The 25,492-nt window shown below is 61.8% G+C and overlaps 1 protein-coding gene and 1 long non-coding RNA gene across 5 annotated transcripts in view; one reads left to right on the top strand and one right to left on the bottom strand.

Moving 5' to 3' along the window:
- LAMA5 (laminin subunit alpha 5) overlaps window positions 1-25,492 on the top strand; it is a 56,963-nt gene that overhangs the window by 11,492 nt on the left and 19,979 nt on the right. For 2 of the 4 annotated variants that reach the window (XM_032461515.1, XM_032461513.1), the window contains exons 3-28: window positions 8,627-8,744; window positions 9,550-9,668; window positions 9,769-9,939; window positions 10,051-10,148; window positions 14,808-14,923; window positions 15,400-15,518; window positions 15,720-15,810; window positions 16,020-16,154; window positions 16,322-16,381; window positions 20,556-20,696; window positions 20,785-20,922; window positions 21,016-21,150; window positions 21,229-21,363; window positions 21,434-21,571; window positions 22,040-22,092; window positions 22,318-22,423; window positions 22,574-22,626; window positions 22,714-22,819; window positions 23,125-23,224; window positions 23,376-23,532; window positions 23,683-23,821; window positions 23,967-24,109; window positions 24,187-24,293; window positions 24,389-24,542; window positions 25,065-25,225; window positions 25,322-25,430. In XM_032461515.1, coding sequence (XP_032317406.1) covers window positions 8,627-8,744; window positions 9,550-9,668; window positions 9,769-9,939; window positions 10,051-10,148; window positions 14,808-14,923; window positions 15,400-15,518; window positions 15,720-15,810; window positions 16,020-16,154; window positions 16,322-16,381; window positions 20,556-20,696; window positions 20,785-20,922; window positions 21,016-21,150; window positions 21,229-21,363; window positions 21,434-21,571; window positions 22,040-22,092; window positions 22,318-22,423; window positions 22,574-22,626; window positions 22,714-22,819; window positions 23,125-23,224; window positions 23,376-23,532; window positions 23,683-23,821; window positions 23,967-24,109; window positions 24,187-24,293; window positions 24,389-24,542; window positions 25,065-25,225; window positions 25,322-25,430 — 3,102 coding nt within the window. Of the gene's footprint in view, window positions 1-8,626; window positions 8,745-9,549; window positions 9,669-9,768; window positions 9,940-10,050; window positions 10,149-14,807; window positions 14,924-15,399; window positions 15,519-15,703; window positions 15,811-16,019; window positions 16,155-16,321; window positions 16,382-20,555; window positions 20,697-20,784; window positions 20,923-21,015; window positions 21,151-21,228; window positions 21,364-21,433; window positions 21,572-22,039; window positions 22,093-22,317; window positions 22,424-22,573; window positions 22,627-22,713; window positions 22,820-23,124; window positions 23,225-23,375; window positions 23,533-23,682; window positions 23,822-23,966; window positions 24,110-24,186; window positions 24,294-24,388; window positions 24,543-25,064; window positions 25,226-25,321; window positions 25,431-25,492 lie in introns of those variants that run through there. The other 2 variants (XM_032461514.1, XM_032461516.1) reach the window with 2 other exon arrangements.
- On the bottom strand, window positions 965-13,549 carry LOC116657875. The gene is made up of 3 exons (XR_004313030.1): window positions 13,469-13,549; window positions 12,144-12,149; window positions 965-974 (listed from the first exon to the last, which is right to left on the bottom strand). It is a non-coding gene; the product is annotated as an uncharacterized LOC116657875 (long non-coding RNA).

The raw sequence follows: 25,492 nt of genomic DNA, 5'->3' as shown, positions 1-25,492 counted from the left end.
GCAAGCCCCCTTGGTGGACTTGGTCTGGGTCCAACTCACACAGGCTGAGTCCCACCCCCATGTGATGTTGCTCGGTGCTGGCTTTGGTATCCCGGCCTGTGAAATGGGCTAGCAGTCCTGTTGCCTCCTTGGAAGGGGCAGGGGGATGGGGGCAGATAGGTGAGGCCAAGCCTGGAAGCCGCCAGCTCTGGGCCTACCTGGGAGCCAGGGCTACAAGGTCCACCCTGCTAGACCCCATCCCACCCCCTTCCCTGTTCACGGGCCTCCAGAGGCCTGAGTCCAGGCGGGCTTTGCCGCCACCCCGGTGTGTGACCTTGTGGGTCTCTGCTCCTTGTGGAGCCTCCATCCCACCGCTGCCTGAGGACATTCAGGAGAGGTGGGGAAGCCTCGGCCGTGAGCCCGGCTGGAGGGGCGGCCCTGCAGGCAGGTTCTGGGGATAGCATTGGGTGCCTCTTGCTAGGGTTAGCTGTGAGGCCCTCGGGAGGGGTGGCCCATCTCGGGGCTCCCTGCCTGTTGGCGGGGCTGGTGCTGCCTGACCCAGGTCTGGATGGGGCTGGACCCATTTCCCTTCTGTTCACTGGGCTTTTGCCCCATGCTCCCCTGGAAGCTGGGAGGGCCCTCAGCAGCCCTGTGTGCCTCCGGGGTCCCCCTCTCTCTGGCACTGCCACAGGGGTGCCCGTGGGAGGAGGAGGGAAGTGGAGCCTGCCCCGCCCTGGGGTCAGTCACAGAGTTGGTGCCGAGCTGCTGGGTTCTTCTCCGCCCCCTTTGTGGACAAGCCAGGCTAGGGCAGGGTGCAATGGCCTGGTCTCCATGGCAACCCAAGGGTGGCCCAGAGCAGGTGGGCAGGTGCCCTCCCGAGGTGTGGAGCTCAGACGGCACTCAGCACCCACCCACCCGGCTCTGTGGCCCCTGAGGCTCAGTGTCCACATGTGTGAGATGGGCGGGAGATGTTGGGGCAGGCGGGCGTGTGCTTTCTAGACTGGGCCCGGGCCCAGGAGAGGGTTCCACTGTGTGTGCACCCGGCCTTCCCAAACCTAGTGTCCCCATCCTCAAAGTGACACAAACGGGGAAGGGGTCGTTTCCACCCCTGCTGGGGGAGGTCGACCCGTGACCCTCTTAGCCATCCTTCCCCTCTCCCGCCCCGACCTCTCCTTCCTTTTGCCATCCACCAGCCCACCCATCTAACATCCATCCATCCATCCCCCTTTCCTTTTCCCTCCCTCTTGTCTCCCCCTTCCTTCCCCCTTTCACTGACTGCAGAGGGGTCTACCCAAGCCTCCATCTTGGTTGGGCCAAGGAGCCGCCAGCCTTGGTCGGAGGGGACTGCCCTCCAGGGTGCTCTAGAGTTAGGTGGGGCACAAGTACTCAGTTTCCAGTTCCGTGGGCGAGAGAAATCTCTTTCCTGGGCATGTTCTGAACCACTGTGGAATTCCAGAGCAAATTCCTGCATTTGCCACCTTCCCTGTCCGAAAAGGAGCTCCCTGCGCCTGCCCCCCTGAGCCACTGTGCACCTACTGGGTCGGGGGACAGAGACCAGGTCTTGCATCAGCAGCCAGGCCCCACGAAGGGAGGATGGAAGTGGCACCCGCTGGAGCTCTGCGGGGAGGCGTTTTGGAGGACGGGGCCTGGGACAGGTCCTACTGGCCCTCATTGACGCTGAGGTCTGTGCTCTCCAGTCCCCCCAGGTCTGGTGACGGGAGCGTCTGGGGCCCACAGTCGGACCGAGAACGTCCGTGAGGCAGGGCCCTCTGCGCGCCCTCTCTAGTGCACATGGGGAGAGAGGCCAAGGGGGAGGGACTTGGCTAAGTGAGCTCAGCCCGGGGTTCCCTTGCTCTGGGGCTCTGCTGTCCTTTGAGGTACAGGTCCTGGGGTGGGGCTGGGGCTTCTGTCAGGAAGCTGGGCTGAGCAGGCAGTGGGGCTGGGCACTCCCCCTGCGGCGGGCTGCCAAGGGCCTTTGTTCTGGGATCTGGAACGGATGCTCCAGGAAAGGGGAGGGGGCGGCGCCCTGGCATCAGGAGGACTTCCTGCCCAGGGAGGACCACGAGGGGCCTGTGCCGCAGCCCCGCCTCACACCTGGGCTGGAGCAGGGCTGGTGGGGCCAGGCCTGCGGTCCCATGTGTGGCGGGGCCCCAGGAGACCGCTCCCTCTCTCCTCCGGCCGCACCTTGTCCTGCTCTGACCTTCCCCACCCCAGGGTCAGGTCGGGGCCCCCTGGACCCTCTTCCTCCTACTTTGCAGATGGCGAAGTCGAGGTCCCAGGAGCGAAGTCCTGGCTGAGCAGGCGTGGAGGGGTCCCGGCCTTTGCTCCCTGCCCCGCTCGCCACGCAGACCTCAGCTGGGGCCTCTCAGACTGAGCCGTGGGTCTGAGCCTTGTGGGGTGCCGGCCTCCAGGGTGGGAAGGCACCGTGGCTGGTGACTGAGGAGACGCTTTCCCAAGTCCCAGTAATGCCTGCCCCGGGGCTGGGGGCTTCCCGCTTATGTCCTGTCTCCTCCAGGGCCTCCTGCTGGCCTCACTCTCCCCATTCTGGAGCCTCACCTGGACCAGGTGCCCAGGTGGTCTTCAGGAGCAGGGCAGGCTGAGTTGGGACTGGCTCTGGTGGGGTGTCCGCCCCCCTTCCAGACACCCCTCTGGTGGCCTGGCCATGGGGGAGGGGCTCTCCCCAGCAGCCCTACCCCTTCCCTGCAGATGAGGAATGCTGATTCTCTCCAACTGTGTCCTCCCCTTGTGCCCTGTGGCAGGCGGGGTAGGTGGGCCCTTTGTCCCAGCCTGGAGAGGCCAGGGCTGGAGGGAGCAGACTGGAGACCAGGTGGGAGGTACAGTGAGGGTAGAGGTGCAGAGCCGGGGCTGGGCTGGCCGTGGGGTGTAGGCTGGGGGGGTTGGGTGTGAGGCCAAAAGTGTTGGTTGGGGGACTAGAAATGCCAGGTAGAGGGGTCTGTACCCTTCCTGGGGGACAGCAGGGAGGGTGCCCTGTGTCCCCTCACCAGGTGGGGGTTTGAGCAGCAAAGCTGTGGTGAAGCTTTTGGAGGGTGAGAGCTCCCCCAGGCACTTGGGGAGACTGAGTGCCAGTGTGGGGAGAGGCTGGGCTGGGCCGCCGCAAGGCCGTCTGCGCCTGGGTCTCCTCTGCCTGTGGGCTCGAGAGCACCTACGCAGGGCCTTTGTGCCTCGGCGAGGACCCCAGACACACTGGCTCCGGGGGCTGTTAGGGGCCCCCATAAGGCTGCCCACCCCAGTTCCAGGCGGCACGCCCTCCGAGGCTGGCCCGCTCGAGGCTCCCTGGGCAGGCCTCCGGGTCTCCGCGTGCCAGCCGGCCTGCTGGGTTAAGAGTTCGCAGCCACTGGCCTGGCTCTCCGGGCCCTGCTGGGCGCTCGGCCATGTGGCCAGCACCCCAGGAGGGTCAGCGGGGTTGTTTAAGGGAAGTGGCAGGAAGTGTGACTGAGGTTGGCCAGGCCCTGGTTACAGAGTCCAGCGGCCAGCACAGGTGTGGGGGCTGGGCTGGACGTGGGCCTTGAGCTGGGCTCCCTGGGAGAGGACAGCGTGGGGGGCTGGAATAGCATCCCCAGGGTAGTCCTCAGGCCAGCACAGGCCCCATCTCTCCTCCTGAGCATCTGGACACCCTGCCTCTGCTTTGCTCAGAGGACACAGGGCCATTTGTCCCCGGCCCCGCACACCCTGCTGCTGCCACACTCGCCTGGCCATCCTGGCCCCACTCGTCTTTGGGCACACAGATGCCCCCCCCAACACTCACTTCTGTCTTCTGTCTGTGTTTAAACCAACCCTACGGTGTTGGCCTTAAGCAGTGCCACTCAGCGGAGAGTAAGCAGTTTGGGGGTCAGGGCTCCCCTGGGAAAAACTCCACTCCCCGTGGCCTGGGGCTGCCCGTCTGGCCTGACCCGGGCCAGCTGCAGGGAGGTCAGAGTGGGAGCAAGGAGCTCTGGGCTGGGCCTGGGCCTGGAAAACCGCCTTCAAGCCTGGGGGCCCAAGACAGCCCCTCGGTGTTTGGGGTCCCTGAACCCCCCCAGGCCAGCTCCACTGAGGTGCTGGGCCACACGGGGCATCTGCCCTCCGCCCCAGCTGGTGAGCGTCTGCACACCCGTCAGGAGTGCTTCAACCCCAACCCGCTCTGCTCCATACACCTGTGCCTCGGGCGCCCGGCCCCGCGGAGCCGTGGTGCCTCGGCCCTCTGCCTGCCCTCCCTGCACTTCCATGGTTTATTTTTCTTTCCAGCAATGGCTTTGGCACTCCTGGAGCTGCGTCCACATGGGGCCTGTTTTTGGCTCCCTGGTCGCGTTGTGTGGATGGCCGTGTGGATTTGCCCTGTTGGGGGCCCGAGCAGACACGCCTGGCTGGCCCCCCTCCTGTGGCGTTTCTCTTTATTGAGGTTTCCAGGTGGGGTCTCTGCCCCAGGGCAGGCACACTGGGGAGGGGGCAAGCCCAGGGGTGCTGGGCCAATTGGATCCAGCACACAGCACCCCGAAGGCCAGCCCAGGAGTCCAGAGTGGTGGGGGGGGGGTCCAGGTGGATTCAGCACACAGAGCCCTGAAGGCTGGTCCAGCAGTCTGGGCCAGGGGGATTGGGAGATCTGGGTACCCCAGGACTTCCCCTGGGGGGAGCGCCTGGGCTGGGAGGGGCTTCCTGCCTCCACCGGCCCGCAGCCTGGGACCCTGGCCCGTCCCGGGAATCAGCACAGGGCCTGCTTCCTGTGGGGCCGGGGCTGAGTCACAGATAGCCTGGTGACTCATGCTGCCCGGCCCAGCGGGTGGGGGTGGGGGTGGGGCCCCCCCTTCCCCAGGACAGGGCCACAAGGGCCGGCCTGGGGCTTCCCAGCCCGGAGAGGCAGGGTGTGCTGGCCCCAACAGCCTTGTGCTGCCGGGGGCTCCAGCCTCAGCCCTATCCTGGGATGTGGGTGCCTGAGCCCGGGGGCTGCTGGCCAGCTGCCGTCTTCCGCTCCCCCAGCCCTGGGGCTGCGGGGACCCGGCAGAGCCCGAATTACCGGTTTCCTCTATGGCCCCTCTGTTTTCTGACTGCAGCCCCAGCCCCTGTTCACTCCCCTCCCCGCACCTCTGCCTCCGGACAGCAGCAGCAGGTGTGGTGTGGCTCTGGGGCCTTCTACTGCGTCCCTGCAGGTGGCTGCTGGCTTCTGCTTGCCCACCTCCAGGGACAGGTGGCCTCTTCCCTTTCAAGGCCCTCAGAGCCTTCACACCATTCTGAAAGGCCTTGTGCCCTGACCCCTGGACTTTGACTTCTGCTGTGTGTGTCCCCTTGCCCAGGGCCCACCCAAGGCTATACAGTCAGGGAAGCCCAGAGCCCACCCTGCTTTCCAGGCTCTTGTCCCCCCCCCCCCATCCCCCACTGTCAGGCCGAGGTCACAGGGCAGGTCCCCTCCTGGAGAGCCCTGGCCCTCCCAGGTCAGGCTGGGTGTGGGGGCCCTGGGGGTGTGATGGCTGAGAGGCGGGTCCAGCTGCTGTCCTGGAGACGTGCCTGCCCCGAAATAGCCCGATTTTTAAAAATAACTCAGGAGGCTTTTGTTTGGCTTTTGCTTTAAAAGCCGTTTTTTTCCTTTCGCACAGAACTCTAGCAGCGGGAAAGGTCAGCCGGAGTTGGCAGCTGAGCGGGGCTGAGCAGGCGGGGCTGCTGGGAGGGCTGCGCCCAGGGAGGCCGGGGTCTCCGCTGGCTCCCCGGTCATGCCTAGGGCGGCTGTGTGGCCCCGGGAGCTACGACCAGGTCTGGGCCAGATGGGGAGAGCCGGACACATGCCTTCCCATCCCTCCAGCCGGGGCCGGGGCCCCTGCGTGACAGACAGATGACCAGGTGGACAGGAGGACAGAAAGCAGGCTCTGTCCGTGAGCGCACCGCGGCGCGCCAGCCGTGGCCGTGGCCGTGGCCCCCGCGCCGCCCCGGCCTGCCTGAGCGCGTCTCCGCGTCAGCATTTGTGCGAGTGCTCTCAGCTGGGAAAAATGCGCCCGGCCCGCCGACCCCGGGGGAGCTAGAGCCGACCGGCTGAGGGTGCGGCCTGCTGGCCTCGCTCAGGGAAAGGCGGGGGTGGGCCCCAGCAGGCTTGGCTGGAGCCTTTAATCTCTGGGGGTCCTTTGGTAGGGGCCATGCTGCCGCTCCCCAGAGCAGCCAGTGTCCCGAATCCAGTGCACACCCAGGCCCCCCACGTCGCCATGCCCCCCCTTCCTCACGAAGACGCCTCCTGGCACCGGGGTATCCGAAGTCCCCAGAGCTCCCTGGAATGCCTGAGGGTTGGCCATGGTGCCTGTCGGGTGTAGGGTCCATCCCCTCAGAGGCTTGAGCCCCGTCCCTGACCAGGCAGGGCTAAGTGGAAGATGACCTCAAGGCCTGGCAGTGGGTAAATAGGCCTTCTCTGCCCCCCACACCCAGGGAAAGGCCCTTCCCTGCAAACGCCAGGCCTTCCGGGAAGGGCAGGACTCAGAATGGGTGTGCCTCAGGGTCCTGGGACCTTCCACCCCCAGCCACCCCACACCTGGACTCTTAGCAGCCTGCCCTCCTGAGGGCTAGGCCATAAGGTGTCCACGGCCCCTCCACTGTCCCTTCATGGGGTCACCGCAGCAGCTTTAGGCTAACAAAGGGTCAGAGGGCCGACTGTGGGCCTTGGCCGCCCTGGAGGGGACCCTCCACTCTGCTCCATGTGGCTCAAGGCTCGGGACCTGGCCAGCCACCAGAAGCCCAGGTGGTCCAGGCAGAAATCCAGACCAATAGACACCAGAAGGGAGCCTGCTCCCCTGGGCCAGGCAGGGCCCCACTGAGGGTATGGTGGGTGGTTTGCGGTGTGACATTGCCATCCCCTTTGAGTGGCCAGCAGGCAGTTCAAAGCCCACCTTCGGGTGCTCCTGTGAGGGGCCTGGGGTGGGGGTGTGGTCTGGGGGCCTAGGGCAGGGACGGGCGCCCTCCAAGCGTCGTGCACTCACTAGCTGTGTCTCCGCCCTCATCCGGGGCTTCCCACTCTCCCTGTGTGCAGGTTGGGTGCCCGTATCCCCTGCCAGCTCTGCCCGGGTCTCCTCGGAGCCCAAACTTCGTACACAGAGAGTAGCCTGGACAATGGCTCTGTTCTGCTTTGTTCTCTTGGCTTTGGGGCCAAAGTGAGGGTTGGGTAGAGCGCCCTCTACCCACTGGCCCTCAGAGCTACATGGTCCGGACACCACAGTCCCTCTACTGTGGTCCCAGGTAGGGCAGGCTGAGGCCAGGGTGCCACCCCCAGTGACAGGCGCACAGCAGAGGTGCACTCTGCCAGGTGCCACCTTCTCGGGGGTCTCCTTGGCTCAGCCCCTCATCGAGGCCACAGGCTGGGCAGAGGCTTCTGCCTGAGCCATTCTCAGTGGCTGTTCTCAGTGGACCCAGAACCCCTTCCCAGGGCTGTGGCCTGTGCCCTGGGCAGTGAGAACCCAGCTCCCCAACCTGGAGGGGCCCTTCAGCCTCCACAGAGCAGCTGCCTCTTGGAAGGGGCGTCTTAATCACCCCGCCCCCTGCATCTGCATGTCCAAGGCCCTCAGGCCAGCATGGCTGGGCTGCAGTCAGGAGGGCTTCCCCAGGCAGTGCCAGGTAGGGCAGGGGGCCCAAGGCTAAGACCGGCCATACTGCAGGGCCAGGGGGCAGTTAGCCGAGGAGGGGCACAGGACACAGGGACGGCCAGGGATGCTGACCTCTAGCCAGGACGAGGTGAGTAGAGAGGCCAAGACCCTGGGGAGAGAGTAGAAGAGGTGGGCGTGGGGCCTTGGTGGGGGTTCTGGGTGCCTCTGAAGAGCAGCCTCCCCCTCCCTTGGCTGGGTGCTGCCCTGATGTGCCCAGAGCCCCCCAAATCTCCAGCCTCTGACTCCTGAGTTGGCAGGGTCTCCCCAGCCCAGCTCTGGGAAGGCCCATTTTCCAGTCCATCTTCCCCCTTGGGGCTCCTGACATGGTAGGGGCTGGGCCCTGGTTGCTTCGTGCTGCCTGCCCCTGGGGCCCTCTGGGAGCGAGCTGGTCAGTGTTAGGTAAAACAGGCAGGTCCTGAGCCAGCTCTGAGAATGATGGGGGTGACTGGGGTGAGGCTGGGACAGGAGCCCCATCCCGGTACAGGGGTTCACCTGTCGGCTATGCCAGGCTCCTGGGAGCTTGGGACACTGTCTAGCCACCTTTTCAGGCTGGCCACCAGAGCTCTGGGGACAGTGGGATGAGTCTTGTCTTTGCCTTACCCAGCCCCACTGCCTGGGCCCAGTAGACAGGCTGCCCCACGTGTGCCCCATCTGACTCCAGCCCCCGTCAGGCCTGTCTGCAGCCTCAAAGCCCAAAGGACCATTGTGGCTCTCTGAGCTCCTGGAGTGGGAATGGGGAGGCAGGTGGGATCTGCGCTCTGGGCTCAGGTAACCCCAGGTCCAAGAGGGGAGCCCTTCCAAAATGATGGGTTCCTGATGGTCATCTCTGTGTCCCCAGTGCAGGCCTCGATGGCCTTGGGCCGGACAGCTGGCCCTCGCCCCTGGGTGCCTCTGGCCCTTGTGGGCAAACCTACAGATGTCCCCTGTGGGAAAAGGGAGCCCTGCCTTGCAGGGTTAGGGTGGCCCTCCAGGCGCTCGTGGGGCCCCGAGTAGCATGGAAGGGGCTCAGGGGTGTCCACACACTCCCTGCCCCACAGGTTTTCCACGTGGCCTACGTGCTCATCAAGTTTGCCAACTCCCCTCGGCCGGACCTCTGGGTGCTGGAGCGGTCCACGGACTTCGGCCGCACCTACCAGCCGTGGCAGTTCTTTGCCTGTGAGTGTCCCAGAGCTGGGGGCTGGGGGGGTGTCCCCTGGGATGGGCTGCCATCGTCATGCACGCTCAGGGTCTCCAGATGCCAGGCCTGCCCTCACCCCGGCTTTGGGTGGGTCAGGGCACGTTCCCGAAGGCAGGTGGGGGTTTGGTGGCTCTCCTCCCTGATGAGGGCGCAGCTGGGGCCAGGGCTGTTGGTGTAGGAGTCTCAGGCCATCTCCTGGCTCCTGTGGACTGGCCTTATGCTCCAGCAGCTCCAGAGATGACAGAGGCGGCCAGCTTAGCTGCCAGGTCCGGAGAGCACAGGAGCCCTGCTCACTGGCCGGCCATGCGCCACCCTACCAATCATGTTGATGGGGATGCTTTGATTGGGGGAGTCTGGGACATGTACCTCCCCAGACTCCAAGGCCCAAGAGTGAGAGTGGGGCAGTGCTATAAGGGACAGTCAGGAACAGCGGTCCCCTGAAGATGGGGATGAGGAGGGCCACCCAGGGGGACACTGGTCCTGTACAGAGAGCGGGGCAGGAACAGCAAAGGCCTGGATGTGGGCAAGTTCAGAGTCACTGGGACATGGGCAGGGTCAGCCTGGGCAGGGGCCTTGCCCTCCTGAGGGGGCGCCCTGTGATCCAGAGTGCCACACTCCTCAACAAAGCCCTGAGGGACGGGCTGGGTTCCAGCCGCTGATTGATGCTGCCTCTCGGTTGAGGCTGTGAGGCTCCAAGAAGCCCAGGCAGGCAGGGCAGTGACGTGGGACGGGACCTGAGGGCTTCCCGGAGCACGGCGCCCTCACCCTCCAGCCTTCCTGCAGCTTCCAAGAGGGACTGCCTGGAGCGTTTCGGGCCGCAGACGCTGGAGCGCATCTCCAGGGATGACGCCGTCCTCTGCACCACGGAGTACTCCCGGATCGTGCCCCTGGAGAACGGCGAGGTGCGCCCGCCCGAGGCAGCACGGCGCTGGCGGGCGGCTGGTCAGGGGTGGCGGTCAGTGTTGGGGCCACGACCCGGCCTGACCCTTGGCCCGTCCGCAGATCGTGGTGTCCCTGGTGAACGGGCGCCCAGGGGCCATGAACTTCTCCTACTCGCCCCTGCTGCGTGACTTCACCAAAGCCACCAACATCCGCCTGCGCTTCCTGCGCACCAACACGCTACTGGGCCACCTCATGGGGAAGGCGCTGAGGGACCCCACGGTCACCCGCCGGGTGAGTGGGCGGGGCCAAGGGCGGGCCGCAGGGGCTGGTGGGGAGGGGCCACGCAGGGCTCGGGCTGGGGGCTGACGTGCATGGCGCTCCGCTTACCCGCGCTGGGTGCAGTACTACTACAGCATCAAGGACATCAGCGTCGGCGGCCGCTGCGTCTGCCACGGGCACGCGGATGTCTGTGACGCCAAGGACCCGACAGACCCCTTCAGGTGAGACCTGCAGCTTCCTGCCCAACCTGGGCGGAGGAGGCCTGGTTGCATTACCCACCATGACCCTGGCCCTGCATGAGCTGCACTGGTTCCCCGCCCCGTGGCCTGTTTCCCCACGTGCACAGTGAGGCAGAGGGACAGTACCACGTGCGGCCTCCCTGGGCGCCCTGTGCCAGGCGTGGGCCTGTTTGCCCTGCTGCCCCTCCACACCGCAAGCCCAGGGCCCTGTGGAGGGGGATCAGTGAGGGAGGTAACCTGTCCCCCGGGACAGGGGAAGCTCCCCTACCTTCCTGGAGAACACAAAGGATACACTCCCTACTGCTTCCACCCTGACCTTCACGCCCCCTCACCAGCAGGGGCCAAGGCTCCGGGCAGGGAGCAGCCCAGAGACCACCCCCCACCCCGACATGCCCTGTGGTCGTGCCGCTGGGGCGGCCAAGGGCACTGAGCCCACAGGCAGCAGAACCCGGGCCCCACCCGGAGCTAGCCAGTGAGGCAGGGCCCAGGAATCTGCATCTTTACCAAGCTGCCTCTAGATGCTGTGTGCCTGAGTGGCTCTGGTCACCCTAAATTCGGCAGTGAGTACTCAGCCAAATTATCCAGTGGACCTGGCGCCAGGCCAGGGCTGTCCTCCTGGCTTGCACCCCCAGCCATGGGGCTTGTTTGTTCATCCCTCCCTTCCTTTTTCCCTTCTGTCTCTCCTTTCTTCCTCCTTCTCTCTTTCTTTCCTCCCTCCCTTCCCCCTATCCATCAGCAGCTGTGTTGAGCGGACACTGGGCTCTGTTCCTGCCCAGGGGACACAGGTGGGCTCCCAGCCCCAGGAGCGCCTGGTCTGGGTAGACAGGGAACGTGCAGACCTGTCCCCGGTGCAGAGGCCCCCACAGGGCTGAGTGCTGTGGGGTCATAGAGCAGGACAGGGCTGATCAGGAGGTGCCAAGAGAGGCAGCAGAGCCTGCAACGGGGAGCCTGGGGCCAGCCCCCTGGAGCCCCCACCCCCTGCAGGGCTAGCTCACCCTGCCGTTTCCCTCACCTCAGAATCATGCAGCCCCCCACTTCTGCTGTGTCCACACCCTAATTTATGGTGGAGGCAAGTGAAGCCCAGACAGTGCAGAGGCTCGCCCTGATCCTCACAAAGCTGCACCCACAGGTGAGCCCCAGACACCTTCAGGTGTGGCTGCTGGGGCTGAAGGAGGAAGGGGTGCAGTCGCACTCACTGAAGGGCTCGGGCCACTTCCCTCCTGCAGGCCCTCCGGACCTGTCTGGCCTCCAGTGGGCCCCAGGCATGGGCTCCTGCCTGCAGCTTTGGGAGCTGAGCTCAGGCGCAGCTAATTGCACTGGGAAATTAACTGCCAAGTGGGAACTTGTGATGCTTGGGAGGGGTGCCTGCTGGGCTGCCAAATTGGCCTCACAGGAGAGGTGGGCCTGCCCTTGCCTGCTGGGAAGGCATCGGCATCCGCCCTGACTCACCTGCGCCTGGGCGTGAACCGCGCTCAGCTCTCCCTGCAGGGCGTGTGCGGTGGCTCGGGATGGGCACCTTCCCCAGAACCACAGACACCAGCATCTCCTCCCACACCAGTGTCCCTGAGTATCAGCCAGGCGTGTTCTCCCTGCACACCTGACTCCTTCCATCTCTGCCTCTCTTCCGTGGACCCTGCCCCTTACCTCCACCGCCTCCAGCCTCACCTGTGTCCTCTCACTGCATCACCATCCCCATGGTTCTGAGTGCTGGCTGCCTGCCCAGCCTGCACTGAGCCCCTCACTCGCTCTTGCCCGCCGCCTGGTTTCACAGCCCCATGCTTTGATTCCCTTGGTGTCGTAGGTGGGTCAGGCTAACAGAGCGCCTGGGCTGGGTGGCGCATAAATGACAGAAGTGCGCTTCTCACCATTCCGGAGACTAGCGAGGCCCCCTTCCTGGTTCGCAGGTGGCTGTCTTCTGGCTGTGTCTGCGCAGCAGGGAAGGCCTGAGGGGGCTCTCTGGGGTCTTTTTGTAAGGACCCGATCCTGTGGACGAGGCCCCACCTCCAGACGCCGTCGAGCTGGGGTCAGATTTCACGTGTGAATGTCTGGTGGACACAAACAGTCTGGCAGTGGGTGGCACCATATGTTTCTTTCTGGTTCTGTTGCTTGTGATGGTGGCCCTCACTCTGCAAGGCATACTTGACTTCTCCAAATCCAGATTTAACCAGCTGTCTCCCTGATGAGCGGGGACCCCAGAACACTCACCCCAGGCACAGCACCTGCTCCCGGCGCTGCCCACGGAGCTGCCCACTGGACGCCCTCTTTCTTGTTTCCCATCTTTTCTTGGCCCCCAGTACATCTCTGGGGACTCAGTTTCCTTTTCCTGAGATGCTCTGTTCAGTTCTTCTTCCATGAGAATCTGGGAGTTGTTGAAACTGCCCATTTTGTCCTCGCTCTTGGATGACAGACAGTTCAGCTGGCCATAGACATTCTGGGTGATGGCCGTGCCTCTCAACACTTTGGAGATGTCACTTCACCGTCTCTGGTGTCTCTTGGTGGTGGGGAGAGGCCGCTGTCGCCTGTGTGGTCACCGCTGTGGGTTTTCTGCCTCTTCTGGACACTTCTGTCGTCTCCCCTCCAAGCTCCACGGGCTTCTGTTCTCTGCAGCGTTGAGGAGGGGACGTCATTTTTGTTGCCCAGGAATCTCACTTTTCGAATTTGAAAATACGTCTTTGTTAATTCAAGGCCACTTCTGGCCTTTGGCTCTCTCGGGAGCCAGCTGCTCCCCTGGGCCTCTGCTCTCTCTCGGGAGCGTGTAGTGCCGGAGGTGCCCATGGCTTCCTTCCCTCCCAGGACTTCGAGTGTGTCTGACCCTCTGCCTTCTGGGTGGCTTCTTCAGGTCCCTGAATCTTCAGCTGTGTCTGATCTGCCGTCTAGCCCATCCTTCGAGTCTTTTTAAAAAATTTATTTTGTTGGGGAGATAATTAGGTTTTTTTTATAATGGAGTTACTGGGGATTGAACCCAGGACCCGATGCATGCTAAGCATGTGCTCTACCGCTGAGCTAGACCCACCCCCATCCTTTGAATCTTTAATTTCAATAATTTTATTTTTCATTTATAGACATTCTGGTGGACTCTTTGGTCACATCTGCCTATGTTTCGTAGCGTTGCAGTTTTTATTATGTTCTAGATTCTTTTGTTATAATCTTGAAACGTTCTGTTTTTGTGGTTTCCACTCGGCGCTCCATTTTTTTTTTCTTTTCCATCATAAGAAAACATTTATTGAGAGCTTGTACTATGGCAGGCATCCTGCTCAGTGCTTTAAATGCATAATTTAATGTTTACAACAACACTGGATTACAATGCTTATTTCACAAGTGAAAAAAAATGGAAACACTCAAAGATGTTAAGTATCCTGTTTTTCCTCAAATCTTAATTTCCTGCCCTCTCCTTGTTCTGTATATCAGAGAACTACATTTCCCAGGCTGCCTGCCCTGTGACTTTTGGGGGATGTGGCCAGTGGGAGGTACTTGTGGAACATGGGAGGGTGGGAGAAGGGGAGAAGTTAGTGTATTTCTCCTCTCCTCTTTCTGCTTCCTGGGGCATCTCCACGAACAGCTGCTTCTCCTCTGTGGTTCTAGCTCCCATCCACTCCGGCGCTCCATTAAGTGCCATTCCCAGGGTCGTGTCCTGCTGTTGGGTGCGTCGGCTGACCCTGTGGGGACGTTCCTTTGCAAGCTCTTCATCAGGGCTCCATCCATGCAGCAACCATGCGCCCTGGGTTGGACGGACCCTCTCCAGAGTGGTTTTGTGAGGGCTTTTGCCAAACACCACACTTTTTGCATCAACTTCTTGGTTCAGGCGTGCCCCAACCACGTAGATTCTTGAAGAATCAAACATCAGCCACAGGCTGCTGGTCACAGATCCTCGGGCCTTCCCGTGGTGAGACGTCTGGCAGGTTATCCCTGTCTCCTCCCTGGATGCCGAGGAGCAGCAGGCCTGACTCCCAAGGCCCTGATTTAACTCCCGTGATTTGAAGCTCCGGGGGTGTTCTTGGCCTGGCTCCTGGGGTCCTGCTCAGGAGATGCCCGGCACTGCCGCTGTGCTGCTGGCCCAGGCGGTGGAGCCAACAGCCCGGGGAGCGGGCCGTGACTCCTGCCCCTGCTCGGCTGAGCTGTGTGGGTGTGTGCTGGGGTGGGGGCTGTGCAGGAGGTGGCCACAACCTCAGTCCTCAGCTGCGGCCAGCTGTCCCCCTGAGCCGACAGAGCTGCTCTCCAGGACAGCAGGCAGGATTCCAGCCCTCTGACCGGTGTCCGCCCCCAGATGGAAGAGGAAGCAGTTCTTGGCCACTTGCCTCTGGGGATCCGTGGGGGCGTCTGGCTGAGCTCAGGGCTGCTTGCTGAGCGGAACCTCGATCTCAGAGCTGGCCCAGGAAAGCTGGAGGCTTGGCCTTGGGTCCTGGCCCTGGCAGGGAGGGCATGGCTCGATCCTGAAGGCCCCAGCGCTCTGGGCTGACCTGCAGACAGGTCACCTGTGCCGACCACTCAGCGCCCTGCCCCGGACTCCACCCACAGACACACAGCCCTGTCACGGCTCCCACCCCGACAGGGGCCCTACACGGCCCTGCTCCCACTGCTCTCCCGTGTCCCTCTGGGTCCACGGTGGGTCTGAGTCCTTCCTGTGCCCTTGTGTCCCCGCAGGTTGCAGTGTGCCTGCCAGCACAACACATGTGGGGGCTCCTGTGACCGCTGCTGCCCTGGCTTCAACCAGCAGCCGTGGAAGCCAGCCACCACCGACAGTGCCAACGAGTGCCAGTGTGAGTGCCCCACGTGTACCCCCGAGCCCTTACACACGTGCCCATGCGTGTACACACAGTGCTGGTGCACATGCACTCACGTGCGCATCTCTTAGACGCCTTCCAGATTCTTGGTAAGACGTCATTTACATAGATGACTGCAGATTTTCCAATACTTGTCATGTTAATATAGACCGCGTAAACCCCCCTGCGCACACACATGCACACACACAACACCTGTGCTTGCTCTCGGACACATGCACACGTGCTCCCATAGTACATACAGCGCTCACACACATTAACACGTGCACTCACATACACACACGCTTACACATGCTCAAACACATGTTGTTGACACATTCAGGCAATAAGGCCCGTTCAGTCACCTGAGCCAGGCCACATCTGGGGTCACCCATGGTTTGTGGGATGTACTCCGGGGTCCCAGTCAGGGGGGGGTTCGTGGAGACCTGCTGACGGCTGAGCCCCCTGCTCTCCAGCCTGCAACTGCCACGGCCACGCCCACGACTGCTACTACGACCCCGAGGTGGACCAGCGCAACGCCAGCCGGAACCAGGACGACGTCTACCAGGGAGGGGGCGTGTGCATTGACTGTCAGGTGGGCGGGGCATTCTCAGGGGCGGGGCCGAGGACGGGGTTCAGTCACTGACTGTCAGGTGGGCGGGGCACTCTCAGGGGCAGGGCCGTGCCAGGTCAGGGGCGGGGCCGTGCCAGGTCAGGGGCGGGGCTGAGGACGGGGTTCAGTCACTGCGTTGAGCGGATGAGATGTTCTGGACTCAGCAGCCCTGCGTCCTTGCAGCATCACACCACCGGCATCAATTGTGAGCGGTGCCTGCCCGGCTTCTACCGCGCCCCAGACCACCCCCTCGACTCGCCCAACGTCTGCCACCGTGAGTGGGGCGGCCTGGGCGGGAACATCCAAGGACGGGTGCCCGGAAGCAGGGTCTGCCTGGGTTGGGGTGCCCTGGAGCCTCTGCGGCTCTCTGGGGGCCTGGCCACGGCTCCCATCCCACCTCCCAGCTTGGAGAGGCAGACCCTGCCCTTCCTAGGCCCTGACAGCCAGGAGCTTGGGGCGCCCTGACCTTCCGCCCGCATCCAGGCTGCAACTGTGAGTCGGACTTCACTGACGGGACGTGTGAGGACCTGACGGGCCGCTGCTACTGTCGGCCAAACTTCACGGGGGCGCGGTGCGACGCCTGTGCCGAGGGCTTCACTGACTTCCCACACTGCTACCGTGAGGGCGCCGGCCTGGGGTGGGGGGCCAGGGCCGGAGCCCCCAAGCATTGCTGCCTGTGGGCCCGGAGCCCTGGGTGGGGGGATCCAGGTGGACCCTTTTGTCCATCCCTGCACCTCCCGTGGTGTGGAGCCCACCTGACTGACACGTGGTGTCTCCTCCCTCAGCCGTGCCCTCCTCCCACAATGACACCGGGGAGCAGGTGCTGCCGGCCGGACAGATTGTGAGTAAGTGTCCCCCTAGGTCCCCATCCTGCCCTGGGCCCCCTGGAGTGGGCAGAAGGGGCACCACCTGGGGCCCCACCCAGGCCCGCAGAGAGGGAGCGGTTCCATTTTGCTCACCTTGTCTTTGGGTGTTTTATTTTTGTGCAAATAATACCTATTTATGCTAAAAAATCTTCAAAATGTAAGCAGAAAGCTGAAGACAAGGGTTACCAGAGTCGCACTGCCTGCAAACAGCCCCTCCTCCATCCGTCGTGCGTGTGCTGTTTTCATAAACACTGCCGTGTGCTGCTGTGTAATTGTGTTTTCCACCCACACGTCCTGTAAACACGTCATTTTAGGGTCCACGTTACGCAGACAGATGTAGCTTTTATTTAATCAACTTCTGATTCTTGGAAATTGAGGTTCTTTCCAGATTTAAAAAAAAAACACTGCGGTAAACATCCTTGCAGCTAAAGCTTTCCATGAATTCTTAACTGTTTCTGCAGTACACTTTCCTGGAAGGAGGGTCTGGGTCACTAGACGTGCACGTCTGGGGACACTTTGGGCTGCAGGTTGCCAAACCGCTCTCCTAACAAAATCGCCCAAGCAGTGGTGTGTCCTGTAACTGGTGGCATCTCAGATTAGGTGGCATCTGGTGTTTCATTGTTTTTAGCTGCGTTTCTTTGGCTCGTTTGCAAGGTCGAATCTTTACTCGCGTTTCTGGATGCCTTTGGTTGCGTTCACGTGTGAGCCGCCCACCCGAGGTCGCCGCTCACCCCTGTCTTCACCTGTTCCTGGTCACAAGCTCTGTGCATATGAACTAGGTCAGCTGTTCCCCACGAGTCCTGGCCTCTCCTCCCAGCGGGTAATTTGCCCTTTTTAAACATTTTTCACGTGCAGGTGTTTTAAACTTCAGTTGAATCCGCTGACCTCGTTCTTCCTGGTCTCTGACTCAGTCACATTTTGATGATGGTCGCCGAACCCAACTATTTCCATATGTCTGGTTCTTTCGCAGTTTTTCTTTTTTTTTCCAGTTTTTTTCCTTTTTACATTTAAATGTTTAGCTTCTCATCAATGAAGGTAAACCAGGGATCGGCAAATGTTTTCTGAACAGGGCCAGTGCTGGCGACTTTGAGAGCCAGCTCCTGCTGCTGTGTGTTGTAGCTCGGAAGTAGCCGTGGACCATGTGCACGTAAATGGGTGTGGCTGTGTGTCAATAAAACTTTATGTATAAACCAGGCCGTGGAGCACTGGACTGCAGTGTGACGATCCCTGGTGTAAACCGCTGAAAATCCCTCCTTTCTGCGCTGGCCCTCGGTGAGCACCGGGTCATCGCGCTGATGCAGGGTTTCACTTTTAATCTGAATTCTACGATGCATTCTTCTAACGTTTTTCCTAATGTGGACCCAGTGTTGGACGTACGTGTTTTGTGTCTTTATTCGTGAGACTGGGTGAAAGCTTTTTTGGGGTTTTTTGGTGCCGTCTTGTTCTGGTTTTGTAATTCATCCTGTAAGATGTTTGGGAGATGACCTCTGCTTGGTTAGGCTCCAGATCAGTTTGAAAATCACAGGAATGACCCATGTCTTCCAAGTTCGATAGAACCTCCTATAGAACCGCCTGGTCCCGATGCGTGCTTCGCGGTGGAGATCTTAGCTGAGGGGCTTCATTGCCGTTGTGGTTATTACGTCTGTGAGCTTCCCACCCTCACTTTAAGTCACTTTTGGTTATTTGTGTTTTCTTAGCAAATTGTTTATGTCATTTGGATTTAAAATGTGCTGGCCTAAAGCTAAACAGTTATAAAGTCACACAGCATTCTGTGTGTGACTTTTAAATGTCCTTTCATTCCTTTTGTCTGATTTTCTTTTCTTTCTTTCTCTTCTTTCCTACATTTATTAGACCTAGCAGAAGTTTGAGTGTATTGATGTTTTCAAAGTGCTGCTTAAGGTTATATTGATAGGTCTGCTGGGGTTCTTTCTTTGTTTAGTTTGGGAGAGAGATTTTACTTCCTAATATAGAAAATTTTGAACTAAAATTACTCATTTTTCCTTTCACTGAGGTGTGGTTGGTGTATAGCGTTATGTTAGTTTCAGGCAAAAAACACGATGAGCTGGTATTTTTACATGCTGTGAAGTGACCACCACATTAAGGCTGGTGGACACCTGTCGCCACACATAATTACATTCTTTACTCATGAGAACTTTTAAGATCTATTTTTTTAGCAACTTTCAGTCATACAATATGTTATGATTAACTGTTGTCACCATGCTGTGACTTAATTGTTTTATACCTGGAAGTTTGTACCTTTTGACCCCCTTTACCCATTTCACCCAGCCCCCAGTCTCCACCTCTGGCAACTACCAATCTGTTTTTTGTACCCATGAGCTCTGGGTGTGTGTGTGTGTGTGTGTTTTAAGATCCTACAGCAGTGAGGATGTAGAGACTAAATGAGATCGTAGCAGTATTTGTTTTTCTCTACTTTCTTTTGATTTATTACTCTTTTTATTGCTTCTTGAGTTAATTATTATTTTTTGTCTCTCTTAATTATCCACAAAATGCTCAAAGCAAGAGTGATTTTGATCCACAGGAAAATGTCTGGAGACCTCTTCAGTTGTTAGAACTGGGGGGAGGGTACCACTGGCATCTGGTGGGTGGGGGCCAGGGATGCTGGAAAGTGTCCCACAGTGACCGGGACAGTCCCCACTCCCGCACGGAGAGTTACCAGCCAGAGTGCCACTGGCGCCAAGGCTGAGACACCCGGAGTCAAAGCTCGGCACTTGCCCCCGCGTGTAGCTTCGGCTGCGCGTCGCCCGTGGGGTTGACGTCCTGCGCCCTCACTGCTGTCCCTTTCTGGGCAGTGCATCATTTCAGTTTTCATTTTCCTCTTGACCCGAGTTGTTCAGAAGAGTGTTTGTCGTTTCAGGTGGTTAGGTTTCCTTCCCGCCCATGTTTTGATGGTTCAGCCCTTGTTTTACTGCATCGTGGTCAGATTTGGTAGCCTGATAATTTCTGCTTTTTGTCTTTGGAATTTGAGATTTTCTTTCTCACCTAGTATATGACCCCTTTTTGATTGTTCTAGACATGTGTTCTCTGTCGGGGACAGATTTCTGTATATACATCTATCACAGTACACCTGTTTATTATGCCTTTTAAATCCACTCTGTTCTGAACGTTTGTCACATCCTGGGAACAGTGAATTCAGCCTTTCTCTCTGTAATGATGGTTTTGCCGGATTCCCCTCACAGTTTCAACTTTCAGTTTTAGTTTCAGGGCCTCGTGACTGCTTTATCCTGCTCTTGGAGCTTGGGTTTGCGCTGTCTCTGGGGGCAAGTCCGCCTTCTCAGCACACAACCCCCGCTCCGTCTGCCTTGGTGTTTGTGCCTTGGGCTCCCTGGCTGTTGGGTCTCTGCGCTCACCTGCTCTGTGTCTGGGCCGCCACCCTCCCTTTCAAAGCTCTTTTTCCCCTGTCGGAGTCCTTGGTTCTTCAAGGTGCACACTTGACAGGACAGGCCCAGATTCTCCTTCAAGAGTCAAGCCTGCACCTTTGGGTGTATCTCCCGGGAGGCCGTGTGGCCTGGCAGAGGGGCTGTGGCTGCCGTGGGGCTTGCCCTGCCCTGATGGCATCATTTCTCCCTTTCTGCTTCAGTTTTTCCTTTCCTGACTTTAGCTGGATTGACCAACGAAACATGACTCAGTTGCCTTATGTTTCCCCCTCTGAGGCTTTGGGAGTTCAGTTTCCATCTTCTGATCTGGCCCGAGGCTACCCTCGCAGTTTTGATGAATGTTAAACCTTTTTTTTCTGTCAGTAACAGAAGTTAAACAGCACTTACGACCCTCTTTTTGTGCGTAAGTGAAGACATTTAGCCAGCTTTTTCCTCCTTCCTCCTAATCCCCAGAGTTACTTTTAAAGAGCAGAGTTTTCTGTTCACCTGGACGCGGTTTTGTTGTGCGTCTTCTCTGGCTGTGTCCACGCCTGCAGGCAACCTGGTGTCTGCATCACAGACCCGAGTTTGTGTGTGTTTACAGTGGCTGTGAGTTCGCCACCCGCCACTGTTTTCCTGATACAGCAGCTCCCCCTTGTCGGATTTGTATTGTCTTTTCCGTTCTGCATGAGTGCAGTATAAAGGTGTAAGGCGATGAGTTTGCGGAGAAGGGAGGGTTTCTGGCGGGAAGGCCTCTGAGGTTCCCCTCCCGCCCCCAGACTGTGACTGCAGCGCCGCTGGGACCCAGGGCAACGCCTGCCGGAAGGACCCGCGGGTGGGACGCTGCGTGTGCAAGCCCAACTTCCAGGGCGCCCACTGCGAGCTCTGCGCCCCGGGGTTCTACGGCCCGGGCTGCCGGCGTGAGTCCAGCTTCGTCCCCGCCCTGTCCCCCTGGGATCCCGTGGCCCTGGCCCCTCCCTGACCCAGCGTGGCCGCCCCTCCCCACAGCGTGCCAGTGCACCAGCCCCGGAGTGGCGGACGGCAACTGTGACCGCGACTCGGGCCAGTGCACGTGCCGGGCGGGCTTCGAGGGGGCCGCGTGCGACCGCTGTGCCCCCGGCTACTTCCACTTTCCTCTCTGCCAGCGTGAGCGAGGCCTTCCCAGTGGGCAGGGGGATGGGGCCCGGTGCCCGGCCAGCATGTCTTAGGGACGCCCCCCGTGCACCTCTTGGCCCGCAGTGTGTGGCTGCAGCCCCGCAGGGACCCTGCCCGAGGGCTGTGACGAGTCTGGCCGCTGCCTTTGTTGGCCTGAGTTCGATGGCCCTCACTGTGATCGCTGCCGTCCCGGCCACCACGGCTACCCTGACTGCCAGGGTGAGCAGAGGCGGGGGAGCCTGGGTGGGGTTGGGGGCCCCCGCGGTGTTCTGGGGCCTGACCTCACATCCTTTGCAGCCTGCGCCTGTGACCCCCGGGGGTCCCTGGACCAGCTCTGCAGCGCGGGCGGGCTGTGCCGCTGCCGCCCTGGCTACGCGGGGGCCGCCTGCCAGGAGTGCAGCCCCAGCTTCCATGGCTTCCCCGACTGTGCCCGTGAGTGCCCTGCAGGAGGGGGGAGGGCAGCGTGTCCCCGCCAAGTGCTCACGCCTGCCCTCCTCCCCAGCCTGCCACTGCTCCCCCGAAGGCTCCCTGCACGCAGCCTGTGACCCCCGCAGTGGGCAGTGCAGCTGCCGACCCCGAGTGATGGGGCTGCGGTGTGACGTGTGTGTGCCCGGTGCCTACAACTTCCCCTACTGCGAAGGTGAGGCTGGCGGCGTGTGTGCTCCGCGTGCTCTCACGTGTGTTCACCTGGGTGGCACGCTGCATTCACGTGACGATCGTGTCGGTGTACTGTGTATGCACATCGTCACGTGGTCTGTGGCCGTGCACCTCCACCTGCGTGTGTGCGCGTGCCGTGCCTCTCTTCAGGCTTGCTTCTGTGCTCTGTGCGTGTGTGTGCTCGCTTGGCCGCTCACACGCGGTGCCTGTTCACCCACAGGTGTTTGCGTGCCCTGTGCTCACTGCACGTTTGCAGCCATGTGCTCTGTGGTGGGGACCAGCACGCAGAGCCACACCTGATTTCATGCCTGTTCACATGCATGTGTTCACATGCGTGGGAGGCGGGTGTGCTGCTCCCACGGAGCCTTGGGTCCTGGCCAGGCCTGGGGAAGCCCTTGGCCATCAGAGTCAGTGACTGAGTAATGACGATGGCCTGCGCATCTCTCTGCAGCTGGTTCCTGCCACCCTGCCGGCCTGGCCCAAGATGACCACGTCCTTCCTGAGGTGAGCCCAGGTCAGCCCTCTGGACCTGAGGCCATCACTCCCAGAGAGACTGTCACCTCCCCGTCCCTTGGTCACCATGGCAACCTCAGGGCCCATTTGTTCCCCTGGCTGGTCTTCTGTCCCTGCCCCTGGGCCATGCCAGAGATGGAGCAGGGCTCCAGGGCTGAGGGTTTGTGGGTAGGAGGGCAGGGACCCACCCTGACCCTCAGTCTCATCCTCTCCCAGGCGCAGGCCCCCTGTACGTGCCGGGCTCACGTGGAGGGGACGAGCTGCGATCGCTGTAAACCCGGGTTCTGGGGGCTAAGTCCTGGCAACCCCGAGGGCTGCACCCGTGAGTCTTCCCTGAGTGGGGGGGCAGGGTGCTGGGGGGGGGTCTTGTCATGGCAGGGAAGTGAGGACTGGCCCCACTGGTCCAGGGTGGGGACAGGCCCGGCCCTCCTGCTCCTCCCCCGCTCTCAGGCCTGCTCTGCCCCTCCCCCAGGCTGCAGCTGCGACCCCAGGGGCACGCTGGGTGGAGCTGCGGAGTGCCAGCCGGTGAGTCTGGGGCCAAGGCGCTGGGGGCCGTGGGCTGTGTGTGAGGCCCCTCCCCTGCCTGGTCCCACCTTCTCCCTCGGCTCCCAGGGCAGCGGCCAGTGCTTCTGCAAGCCCCACGTGTGCGGCCAGACCTGCTCAGCCTGCAAGGATGGCTTCTTCGGGCTGGACCAGGCCGACTACTTCGGCTGCCGTGGTAGGTGCCCACTTGCTTGGTCCTTGGGCCGCGTCCCGGGGAGGCTGAGGCACCGGGCGTGGGATAGAGGAGGGGGTTTTGGCCCGCGGTCCTCACCTGCATCTCGTGCCCCAGGCAGGCATCACTGATCAGTCCCGGTGCCCTTGCGCCTGGACTCAGAGCCTCCGTGTCCCGAGTCCCAGACAGCCCCGAGCGGGAGATAAAAGTTGGCTTCTCAGCCCCTGCCGCTGTTCCCGGAGGGAGGATGGAGCAGAGTCCTGCGGGGCTGCGGGCTGGGCTGCACTGACCGCGCTCCCTCCCTGCAGGCTGCCGGTGCGACGTTGGCGGTGCCCTGGGACAGGGCTGTGAGCTGAGGACAGGCGCCTGCCTCTGCCGCCCCAACACCCAGGGCCCCACCTGCAGCGAGTGGGTGCCCCTACCCCAGCTGGGCCGGGGGGCCGGGGTGGGAGCTTGTCCACTGGGCTTCTCCCTGGGGACCCTGGTGAGCTGTGTAGGAAAAGTGCCTACCCTGCCCAGACTGGGTGACGGCTGCCCTGACCGCCCCTGCCGTGTCCAGGCCAGCGCGGGACCACTTCCTCCCTGACCTGCACCACCTGCGCCTGGAGCTGGAGGAGGCAGCCACGCCCGAGGGCCACGCTGTGCGCTTCGGTTTCAACCCCCTTGAGTTCGAGAACTTCAGCTGGAGGGGCTACGCACAGATGGCTGCCATCCAGGTGGGTGCGGCGCTGCCCCGACCTGGAGCCCTGCTCAGAGGTCCTGGTGTGCCTGGCGGAGTGGGTGGGTAGATCCCTGAGGTCCGGGGACTGGGCTGGGAATGGCCAGGGAGGGGCAACCCTGATTTTCCATGCCCACCGCCCCCCCAGCCCAGGATCGTGGCCAGGCTGAACGTGACCTCCCCTGATCTCTTCCGACTCGTCTTTCGATATGTCAACCGCGGGCCCTCGAGTGTGAGCGGGAGGGTCTCCGTGCGGGACCAGGGCACGTTTGCCACCTGTGCCAATTGTGAGTGCAGGGTGGTGGGGAGTGCCCTCTCCCGCCCCCTCCCAGCCCCCCAGCCCCTGCCTTGCCCCCACATGCAGGTGTCCACTGGCCCTGGGGAGGTGCAGCCTGTGTGCTTGTCCAGGACTCTGGCCATCTCCGCCCCCAGGCACAGAGCAGAGCCAGCCCGTGGCCTTCCCCCCCAGCACAGAGCCTGCCTTCGTCACCGTGCCCGGGAGGGGCTTCGGGGAGCCCTTCGTGCTGAACCCCGGCAACTGGGCCCTGTTCCTGGAGGCCGAAGGAGTGCTCCTGGTGAGGCGGGGCTGAGCGGGCTGGGGCAGGGGCCAGGACGAGGGCGGCAGCACCTGACCTCCCGCCCTGCCCCCCAGGACTATGTGGTCCTGCTGCCCAGTGCCTACTACGAGGCGGCCCTCCTGCAGCTGCGGGTGACTGAGCCCTGCACGTTCCGGCCTGCTGCCCAGCGCTCCGGGGAGAAGTGAGGGCCAGCCCGGCGGGGGCGGGGGGCCCAGCCCTCCCTGGGCTCTCACCGCCCACCCCGTGCTGACCACAGACTCTTGTGTCCCCACCCAGCTGCCTCCTCTACACCCACCTGCCCCTGGACGGCTTCCCTTCCGCCGCTGGGCCTGAGGCCCTGTGTCGCCATGACAACAGCCTACCCCGGCCCTGCCCCACGGAGCAGCTCAGCCCCTCACACCCACTGCTGGTCGCCTGCCGGGGCAGTGATGTGCGTGTCCCCAGGACCCCCGAGGGTGGGCGGAGTTGAGACCTGGGGGAGGCGTGCCCTTGGCCTGGAGGATGGGGTCCATGTGGTAGTGATGGGACACGGGCAGGACAGGCGTGACGTGGGCAGGTCACAGGCAGTGGGTCCCTGGGCTCCAGGCCAGCCGGCTGGCTCCAAGGGCACCTGCTGCCTTCCACGGCTTAGACCTTGGGAGTTGGCACCCTCGGGCCTCATCTGAAAATGGGGTATTGATGGCCAGCCCTCCAGTTTATTGTGAGGAACTGTCAGGTCATTGATTCTTCCAGGCACTGGGCACTATTTAGTGTGAGGCCAGTGGGCTGCAGGCGGGCACAGGAGCTCAGACTGAGCAGAGGTTGGAAGGCCAGGTGCCCCAGGCAGCAGGGGTGGCCAGTGCACAGGCCCTGAGACCTGGTGGGGCAGAGGGTGGGAAGGGCCTTGTCCAGCTGTGTCCTGTTCTCCAGGTGGGGGACTGGGGTGGGGACCTCACGTTGCCTGCCCCCCTAGGTGGACATCCAGCTTCAGGTGGCAGTGCCCCAGCCGGGCCGCTATGCCCTGGTGGTGGAGTACGCCAACGAGGATGCCCGCCAGGAGGTGGACGTGGCCGTGCACAGCCCCCAGCGGGACCCCCAGCAGGGGGCGCTCACCCTCCACCCCTGCCCATACAGGTGTGTGGGGAGAGGATTGAGGTCTGGGGGCTGGGTGGGCTGGCTTGGGGCCCCAGGGCTGCCCGGCCCGCTGACTGCCCCTGTCCTGTCCCCCAGTACCTTGTGCCGGGGCACTGCTCTGGATGCCCAGCGCCACCTGGCCGTCTTCCACCTGGACACGGAGGCTAGCGTCCGGCTCACGGCTGAGCAGGCTCGCTTCTTCCTGGTGAGGCCCCCACCCCTTCACCTGAGCCCCGCGGTCGGGTTAGGTCTTTCCAAAGATTTTAA

Source organism: Camelus ferus, chromosome 19 (assembly GCF_009834535.1).
Source record: "Camelus ferus isolate YT-003-E chromosome 19, BCGSAC_Cfer_1.0, whole genome shotgun sequence".
Lineage (NCBI taxonomy): Eukaryota > Metazoa > Chordata > Mammalia > Artiodactyla > Camelidae > Camelus > Camelus ferus.
Note: the sequence above shows the minus strand (reverse complement) of the source record. Positions and strands in the feature narration are given on the sequence as shown.